The 10,013-nt window shown below is 38.9% G+C and overlaps 1 protein-coding gene across 2 annotated transcripts; it reads left to right on the top strand.

The window, feature by feature from the left end:
• Nucleotides 1-5,865: 5,865 nt before the first annotated feature.
• On the top strand, nt 5,866-7,235 carry LOC311301243 (uncharacterized protein). 2 transcript variants are annotated; one of them, XM_084426215.1, is made up of 7 exons: nt 5,867-6,143; nt 6,231-6,407; nt 6,498-6,559; nt 6,642-6,728; nt 6,816-6,857; nt 6,926-7,099; nt 7,179-7,233. In XM_084426215.1, exons 1-7 carry the CDS (start codon nt 6,080-6,082, stop codon nt 7,212-7,214), a joined length of 642 nt encoding a protein of 213 aa, XP_084282341.1. In that variant the 5' UTR covers nt 5,867-6,079; the 3' UTR covers nt 7,215-7,233. The 2 variants fall into 2 exon arrangements, with proteins under 2 accessions (XP_084282340.1, XP_084282341.1); XM_084426214.1 differs by having other exon boundaries at nt 5,866-6,143; nt 6,926-7,235.
• The last annotated feature ends 2,778 nt before the right edge of the window (nt 7,236-10,013 follow it).

Genomic DNA, 10,013 nt, shown 5'->3' with positions numbered 1-10,013 from the left:
CATCTAAGAAGGAGATTGACTCCTCCTAATTTTTTAAAAATTTGCCTGGGAATATGAAACCAAAAACTATATTCATTTTTCAAAAAGGATCTTAGCCAATTAATTTTAATAGTACCATTAATACATTCAATGTCAATTGCTTTTAGCCCTCCTTCATCATATTCTTTAACCAAGACTCCTCTTCTAATGTAGTGTGTTTTTCTTTTCCAGATAAAATTGAAGTTGGCTTGATTTATAGCTTTTATTGCATTCTTAGGAAGTGAAATTGAGTAAGCAGGGTAAATAAGTCTAGAAATGCATTCCATTTTTGAAAGAAAAATTCGGCCAATAATAGAAATGTCTCTTTGAGACCACAAATTTAAATAAGTTTTACACTTATCTAGATTATTCCAGATGTTGAGATTATTAAGTGTGGCACTATCCTTTGTAATGTGTATACCTAGGTATTTAACGGTATCTTTAATAGGAATATTATAAAAGGTTGACAGAGTGGAGTTATGAATTGGTAATAATTCACATTTTTTCAGATTTAAATTTAAACCAGATGCCTTAGAGAAAAGCTCTACAGTTTGGAGAATTTTTGGAACTTGGTTAATGTTTTTCATGAATATGGTCGTGTCATCAGCCAATTGGCTAATGACTAACTGTTTGCTGAACACTATCAATTTTTCAAAATCAGAATGTTTTATTAGAATGGAAAGCATTTCCGCTGCAGCAATAAAGAGCAGGGGTGAGATAGGACAACCTTGTTTGATTCCTCTATCAATTGAAAATCTTGAAGATGTACCCTGAGGTAATATAACTGAGCTATTAGTGTTCTTATAAATTAATTTGACAAAATTAATAAAATTTTCTCCCAGTCCAAATAATTCTAAAGTGCGAAACATAAAATTGTGTTCAACCGTGTCAAAAGCTTTAAAAAAATCTAAAAATAAAATAAAACCATCTTCAATCAAATAATTATAATCCAGTAAATCAAGCACAAGTCGTATATTATTGTGAATTGAGCGCCCCTTTAAAAAACCTGACTGTGTCTCTGAAATAATCTGTGAAAATCCAGATTTTAATCTGTTTGCATAAATATGAGTTAAAATTTTATAGTCATTATTTAGCAGGGTTATTGGCCTAAAGTTGTCTATTAAATTAGGATTTTTCCCAGGTTTGGGGATGAGTGTAATAATCCCTTGTTTCATAGTGGTTGGAAGAAAGTGGGATTCAGATATTTCTTTTAACATATTAAAAACAAGGTCTTTGATATTCTCCCAAAAATGTCTATAGAAGTTACTCGTTAAGCCATCTGAACCGGGCGACTTATCTAATGATAAACAATTCATGGCTTTTTCCACTTCAATCATACTAATATCAGCATCACAAATATTTTTTAAACTCTCATCTACTTTGGGGATCCAATCTTTAATAAGATCAAAAAACACATCAGCATCTGAGTGTGAATAAGAGGAGGAATAGAGTTTACTGTAGAAACTATAAATTTCCTTAGAAATCTTATCAGGATCTGTGCATTCTTGGTTATTAATTAGCAAAGATTTAATACCATTACGCTCTTGTCTCTTTTTCTCTAATCTACAAAAATATGCAGAGCTCCTTTCGCCCTCCTCTATCCACTTCGCCCTTGATCTTATATACGCTCCTTTGGCTTTATCAACATAAATTTTGTCTAGTGAAGATTGTAAAAGAAGAAGTTTTTGTTTGTCAATTTCATTTAAAGAAGGTCTAATACAAATACTGTTTATTTCTTTAATAATTTCTAATTCTTTTTTTCTGCTAATCCTGCTTAATAATTTACCCGAAGATATAGAGATCTGACGCACCTTATATTTTAAAAATTCCCATTTTTCCCTATACGTTGTAAAATTAGAATCTCCAGTAACATTATTAATTGTAGCTATGATTTTTTTACAAAAAATGTCACTGTTTAGAAGATTTGAATTGAATTTCCAGTACCCTTTTGGCCTTTGAAATGTTTTAGCAGGTTTAAGAATAAGTTTAACCATACAGTGGTCAGTTAAAGGTGCAGCAGAAACTGTAGAGATTGACTCCAGACCAGATCCAAAATCAGAAACCAGCCAGAAATCTAATCTAGATTTCACTGAACCATCAGGTTTAAACCAAGTGAAGACTTGGATACAAGGGTTTTTAGTCCGCCATACATCTATCAAATTAAACACACCACAAAAGTTAAGCAATACAGGATTATAATGATGTCTTGTATATTTTGAGGGAGATCTATCAAGCCAATCATCTATTACCATATTAAAGTCACCTCCGAAAATAAAATTATCAGTTGGATACCTTTTACCTAAATCCTTTGCAACTCTGATAACATCATCAATCATCGTTTTGTTTTGGTTTTGATTATTATATCCATATATATTTCCCAGAATCAAAAAACTATCCTCTATTACAGAAACGCATAATATCCAATGACCAAAACTGTCCTTAGCAGTGGTTAGTATTTTCCCAGGAAAGTTGTTTAAGAGTATAGCAATGCCTGCTGACCTATTAGAACCATGAGAGAAGAGTATTTTATCTCCCCATTGGTTTGACCAGAATTTTTCATCAGTGTCAACAGAGTGAGTTTCTTGGAGAAAAAAACATTGTGCCCTTTCATTTTTACAAAAAAGGAATACTGATTTCCTTTTAACAAAATCTCTTAGACCCCTAGTATTAAGTGAAACATAAGAAAACACCTGGTTATGAGAAAACATAAAAAAGGAATTAAGAAAAACAAGTAAAAAAGATTTAAGTAAAGATTTCTTGAAGTAAACATTGCAAGGCCCCTATCAATCATTTTTATATATGTGATCAGAGTAATTATAAAACAACCTTTTTTCCTTTTAAACTTAAGGATCTAAGGTGAACAAGCTTTAATAACTTATGTTGAAGTTTCCTTTGTTTGAAAACGTGAAACAAACCCCCTCCCTTTTTCTAAAGCTTTATATAAAACCCTGATGTTAAATTAACAAGCTAACAATTAAAGAATTTTATTTTCCTTTCATTTTTACCTCCCTTCTTTACATAGAGATTATTAAACTGATAATTCACTAATGTAGTAACATGCCCTTTTAACTACAACAGATATTTCTACAGGATATATATTTCGGTTAGGGCAGAACTTATCAATATATACCTGAGGTATAAATATCAATCTGTTAGATTGATAGATTAATGACGTGCCTTTGTCCAAAACGCTGTCTAATCCAGAGTAACCCTGTTACTGTTGATGTAGCCCACATGTCCTCTGTAATACACATTTTGGCCAGCCGCCCTGGCCTGCTCCATCTTCGGCCATGCAGCTGCACGAGCCTCCCTGTCAGCTTTGCAAAAGTCTTGCTTGAAATGAATCCCCAAATCCTTGCAAACCTTAGAGTTTTTGGACAACTTCCAGATGGCGTCACGGTGGAATCTCATGGTGAACTGGATAATAACCTGACGATCTCTCCCCTCTTCTTTTCTCCCGATGCGGTGCACAGTATCAACTACCGAATCCATCGATGTGTTCCACTGCGGCGCTAATTTAGACAGGATACTCTTGACAACGTCTCGGGTGTTTTCGTCAACTTTTTCTTTCAAACCATGTATTTTAAGGTTCCAGCGTCTCTTATAACGCTCCACCTCCGTGACTTTATCCTTCAGCTCCTCGTTATCCTTTACAAGATGGGGCAACTCTTTTTCAATCGCTTGAATCTTGACCTTGCACTCTTTAATCTCAGTGGCATTCAGCTCCACTAGTCTGGTAACATTAGCCACCATGACAGAGTTTTCTCTCAGCTGGTCGCCGAAGCGGTCAATTCTGGAGGTGAGCTTTTCTATAGCTTCAACAAGGGACGCGTTTGGCACTTCAGACAAATCCTGTGAGGTTTTAACCTTCGAAGGTGGCACTGTACCTTTCGATGGAGTTGGAGGGGAACCTTTTCTCTTTGTCCCACCACCACTGGTTGTAACATCCATCTGCCCGTAATCATGGTCCGTGTTTGCTTGGCCTGAGGTAACGTTAGCAACTGATCTAACGTCTGACTTTCCGTTTGGCATTTTTGGTTAAAACTTAGATTGGGCTTTAAAAATATGGAATAGAGAGTTTCAAATCCTAATTTAAAAGTTCAGTTAACTGTTTTTAACCTTTAAACCAATCACATTGAATTTTGAAGTAAAAAATTCCGGGGCAGGTGAACGAGAGCTCAGAAAGTGCTGCTTGCCCGTTCCGCCATCTTGCCGAACTCTCTTGGCTCCGTTCTAGACCCTGCAATGATTTGGTGCTACTTAAGAACCAGTTTTACTGGTTCGGAGCTGGTGCTTTGGCGGTGGAAAAACAAAGAACCGATTTGAAACTAGGCTCTGGCTCCGAACCAGCACCAGCTCTGCCTTGGTGGAAAAGGGGTGTCGAGAGAGAGAGAGAGAGAGAGAGAGAGAGAGAGAGAGGGCCTACATTAAATCTTATTCCCCCGGTTTCACAGAGGCTTAAGTCTAGTCCTAGACTAAAATGTAAATCTGAGCTATTTCATTTTCAACTGAAAGAAACTTGCACTGACTGATCTTAAAACATGTCAGTGCATTTGTTTTGTCTTAAGATGCACACCAGTAATGCCTTTTTCTAAGGCATGTTTATAAAAATTACTTAAAAACGCCTAATTGAACCATGACCTAATCCTGGCTTAATCTAAGCCCTGTCTGTGAAACCAGAGGCCTAGCTGTTGCACAAAAGTAGAATTAAGACATCCGGGATAAATGACTCAGCTGAGCTCAATGAAGCCAAAACATGTGCGTCCAGGCTTAATTGGTTGCACAAAGACCAAGCCAGGATGAGCAGACACGGATTCATTAAGCCAGGTGAAACCAATCCTGGATAGGTGCGCGCTCACGGCTCACTCAAATAGACCCCGCCACAGATCACAGATTAACTGATTTACCATGGCAACTAGAGCCGCGTACTTTTCCCCGTCGGAAGCACAAATCCTCATGGAGGCATACGAGGAGGTAAAAGATATAATTAAGAAGAAAGGCAACACCGCCACAGTGATAAAGCAAAGAGAAAAAGCGTGGCAAAGTATTGCAGACCGCCTGAATGCGTAAGTAGTGCACAATTACACACTCACCGCTCCGCTGAAACATCACAATTACAATTCAAATATTTAATTCACATCTCCAAAAACGCAGTTGTACTGTAATTATGAAACGGTTAAATTTTTAAATGAAATGCACTGCAGATATGAGTGAAATTGTGTAAAGTAACTCCATCACACTGTATAAAGCTATGATAAATTATTATTAAAGCCTTACATTATTATTTAACGTTACTACGCTCAGTACGGTTTAATCTTAGCCGTTGTACTCTGCTTCTTATGTTGTCCACCGTTTTTTTTTTGTGTTTCTCCTGCTTTTATTAATGTAAAGCTGCTTTGACAGAATGAAACAATTGTGAAAAGTGCTATATAAATAAAATTTAATTGAATAAATAGATGAGCTATAATAATAATCACTTTAATTTATATAGCGCCTTTCAAAGGACCCAAGGTCGGTTGCTCACTGCACTGCAAAAATGTCTTTCTTACTTAGTATTTTTGTCTTGTTTTCAGTAAAAAAAAATATCTAAAAAAAAACTTAAATATTTTCTTGAGCAAAATTACCTAGGAAAATAAGCACAAAAATCTGCCAGTGAAACAAGAGAACTTTTCTAAAATTAAGTGTTTATGGAAAAAGTAAACTTATTTCAAGAGAATTTTTCTTATTATATTGACAGATTTTTAATTTTTTGCTTGTTTTAAGCACACATTTACTTAAAGTTTATATTTTTTGTCTAAACTATACTTATTTTGCTAGGTCATTTAGCAAATCAAGAAAATACATCTTTATTTAAGATTTTTTTTTTTTTGATATTTTTACTGAAAACAAGACAAAAATACCAAGTCATTTTTTGCAGTGTGACTCCATTAAATGTTCTTGTGATAAAGAATGTGTGTGTGTGTGTGTGTGTGTGTGTGTGTGTGTGTGTGTGTGTGTGTGTGTGTGTGTGTGTGTGTGTGTGTGTGTGTGTGTGTGTGTGTGCGTGTGATGTAGATTAAACATGAACGGGCCAAAACGGACATGGCAGCAGGTCAAAATCAAATACAAGAACATTCTGCAGAATGGTATGGTCCCTGACTAATATTTAACAAAGCACAAGCATATATTGTACCCAGAAGGTGCCTGCTCACACATTGTCTGTACTGTTTTAGCAGTGAAAAAGAATACCCACAGACAAGGCACGGGTGGTGGGTCACCAAAGGCTGACCTTACCCCAGCAGAGGACATGGCCTTGGAGCTAAATAAAGGCAGGCCCGTCTTAGAGGGGATCCCTGGGGGGAAAGAGACGAGCATAGGTTCCTCCCAAGATGCCACCCGCTTCATTCAAGGTATGTCCTTCCATCTCTACATGGGATACAACCACATTCATATTGAATCAATTTGGACTGTCTGACTTTGGTTTACCTATTGCCTTGCAGTGTCTGGCAGCACTGTGTTCCTGTTAGAGCCACCAGCACAAGCACCAGACGATGCTGATCCAGTGAGTACTCCATCAAAGGCATACTGTAGGCCTGGCATGTCTTGTCTACTAGCTTCAATATGAATCCGATTAAATGTGATAGGGTGAAAGCCCCAGTGCAGCAGCAACAGCACATGATGGAGACGATGATGAGGAGGAGACCATCTCTCTGGATTCCAGAAGGCATGAGGTATCATGTTAAGACTGTGAAAGTACTATTTACTCTACAATGGTGAGGAGTCCTCATCAAAATCAAAAAATCTAATTTCTTTTACAGGACCCAGATGCTATACAGTGGGAAAACCAGCCTGGCAACATAGTGCGTATTAATAAAAGGACACCACATCCTGCCAAATTCCAGCTGCGCTAATTGTATTGTGTTCACAGAGCTCACAAGCTATCAGAAAGTTGTATGGCAACCACCTCCGGCGCCAAATAGAACTGGCAGACATAGACATTCAGTACAAGAAGAAAAAGATGGAAAATCTTGCACTGGAGTCCGAAATAAAAAAGAGGACAATTAGGAAACTGGACCTTGAAATAAAAAAACTTGAGAGGGAGGTGAGATATGCCTTCAATGTACACTGTATGCTAACTGTAACACAAATGTATTAATCATTATTTTTCTTTCCTCCCCCAGCTCCAAGAAGATGACACAGCTCAAAATAAAAATTAGGTATATTCTCGTAAAGTCAAGTGAGCCATGACATATGAGCTCTTATTGGCCCTCATTTATCATTCTTGCGTAGAAACGGGCGTATATATTGGCGTAAGATTATGCTTACACTCCTCTCATCGCCTGATTTATGAAGCTGTGCGTACCTCTGAAATCCAGGTGTACGCAATACCTGCCCTTGATAAATGCCGCGGCTGAAATCGATCGTCATTAGAATAACACGCCCCTATATATTCAAGTCTCCGCTCCCCCCACGCCCTCATTTTACGCCATGGACACACGGAAGACGGCAAAGAAGAGAAACTTCTTTGAGAAAGAGAAAGCGAAACCAGGGAAGTGGAAAGAAACAAAATTGATTTCTAGATTTTTATTATTAATGACGTTTATTGTTATTTAGAAGAAGAATGTCGTTATTATTATTTGTATTATTATTATTATTATTTAAAAGAAGAAGAATGTCATTTTTGTTATTTTGTAAGTCTGAATGATTTTTTTGGTCATTGAAAGCCTTTCATTACTAAACCCAGTCCGTGCACATCTGCCGGGCCTAACCCTGGCCTAACCATCGTTTCAAAGAATAGTACAACGGCGAGCGCGTCGAAAAACGCCTCGTCCGTTTGGGGAGGTGCGCGCGCAGTCTGTGCGGAGACTCGCGCTGCGGAGCCAGGCGAAAGTATAAACAAGGCTTGAAACGTCAGGTAAAGCGCACAGGCTCGCAACTGAAGGAATACATATGCCTACAAATCAAATGCTTTGGTAAAATCACACAAATTAAACATTGAAGTCCATGTTGCACAAAAAATAAACACTGAAGTTTATAATTACTATGTTGTTGTTTTTTTTTACAGTGGCTCATAATATATCATATCTTTTAGTTTGTCAGTGCGTTTTGCAGTGTTAGGAATTGTTTTTCTGCGCATTCCCGCACTCAAAACGTGCGTACACCACCTCGTGAGCTGGCGTAGGATTTGAGCGTGCCGTACGCCAACGTCCATATTGATAAATCTCAAAGTCACCGTGGTTTTGGGTGTACGCCAGGTGTACGCTGGAAATTTGGTGTACGCACTTTTGATAAATGAGGGCCATTGTGAGCACACAGGACGGTGGCATCTTTCTAAGGTTTTTTTTATTTTCCCAGCAATCAGTACAACCAAGTCATCGTTATAAGGCACCGGCCTCTTTTGCCCACCCCCCCAGCACCAGGTGTGGCCACTAGCCTATATGAAGGCCCAAAATTGTGTGTTCCTTTCTGCTCTGACAATGGCATGCCCATTCTTGCGAGATGTGGTCGATGAAGAAGCACTTGTGCTGAGGAGAGCCTTCAGGCGAGAAAGGGTCTTCAGGGACCGGTTGGACCCACTGGCCTTCCCTGATGACCATCTATATGAAAGATACAAGTTTTCTGCAGATGGCATCAGGTATCTATGCAGACTACTGGGTCCCAGGATTAAGCACCGCACTGCACGGAGCCATGCACTGAGTGTGGAGCAAATGGTTTGTGTGGCCTTGCGCTTTTTTGCTAGTGGAGCCTTCCTGTACTCAGTGGGGGATGCAGAACAGCTGAACAAGGCCACAATTTGCCGCACAATAAGGAGTGTGTGTCTGGCTATCAAAGCATTAGCAGATGTCTTCATCTCCTTCCCTGGCCACAGAAGACTCTGTGACATCAAAGAGGAGTTCTATAGGATTGCAGGTAAGAGGATCTACAAATTACAGGACAACTGTTAACACATAGTAGGATACTCATTACTTTGTGTGACAGGTTTCCCCAATGTCATTGGTGCAGTGGACTGCACACACATAAGGATAAAAGCCCCCTCAGGTGCCCATGAGGCCGATTTTGTGAATAGGAAATCCTTTCACAGCATTAATGTTCAGGTGAACATAACTTTTTGATATTGTCCATTGACGAACACTCTGCATTGCCAGTGATGTGCATTGATTGGTGTAATATTCCTCATCTTATGATTTCAGATGGTCTGCAATGCTGACTGTGTGATCACAAGGTAAGCCACACAACCCCTATTTATAACCATCATGGCTGTGTCAAGAATATCACTGTGTTTATGAGGTAGTAATGATGAGATTTTGTGTTGACAGGTGAATTCTCTGGTGTGTTGCTGGGAGACAGGGGGTATGGCTGCCAGCCTTTTCTCCTGACACCTTTCACAGACCCCCAGGAAGCACAGCAGGCCTACAACCATGCCCATGCCAGGGCCAGGGCCAGAGTTGAAATGACCTTTGGCCTCCTGAAGGCACGCTTTCACTGCCTTCACAAATTAAGGGTCAGCCCTGTTAGGGCATGTGATATTACTGTGGCTTGTGCTGTCCTCCACAATGTGGCCTGCCTGAGGAAGGAGAGGGCCCCCAGAGTGCCACCAGCCATGGACTGGGACAATCCGGCAATCTTCCCTGATGACGACAGTGGTCGGCTGCTGAGGGACCAATATGTGTTGAATTATTTTAGTTAGTATGTGTGCTTTCAATTTTGGTTAAATATGTCCTGCGGTGGCAGAGGAATTTGGTTTTTTTTGGGTTCGTTTTTTTACGAATTTGGCCTCTTATGATGTTTGTGCGGTATACTGTGTGTAATACAAGACTGCAGGGAGGCTACTGCATCCATTCATTTGTCTGTTCAGTTGATGTGTATGGATTTGTCCTGCATTTATTTTAGTGTGCAGACATGCAGGGTGTGTTATATACAGACCTTTGAATGTGTATGTATCATTTTGTATAATATGCTTTGATTCTGTGCTTTCCATCTTGTAGAGTCACTGTGACTTCAGTTTCGAAAGGAGC

This window comes from Rutilus rutilus, assembly GCF_951802725.1.
Source record: "Rutilus rutilus genome assembly, chromosome: 12".
Classification (NCBI taxonomy): domain Eukaryota; kingdom Metazoa; phylum Chordata; class Actinopteri; order Cypriniformes; family Leuciscidae; genus Rutilus; species Rutilus rutilus.
This window is presented reverse-complemented; position numbering and strand designations above follow the sequence as displayed.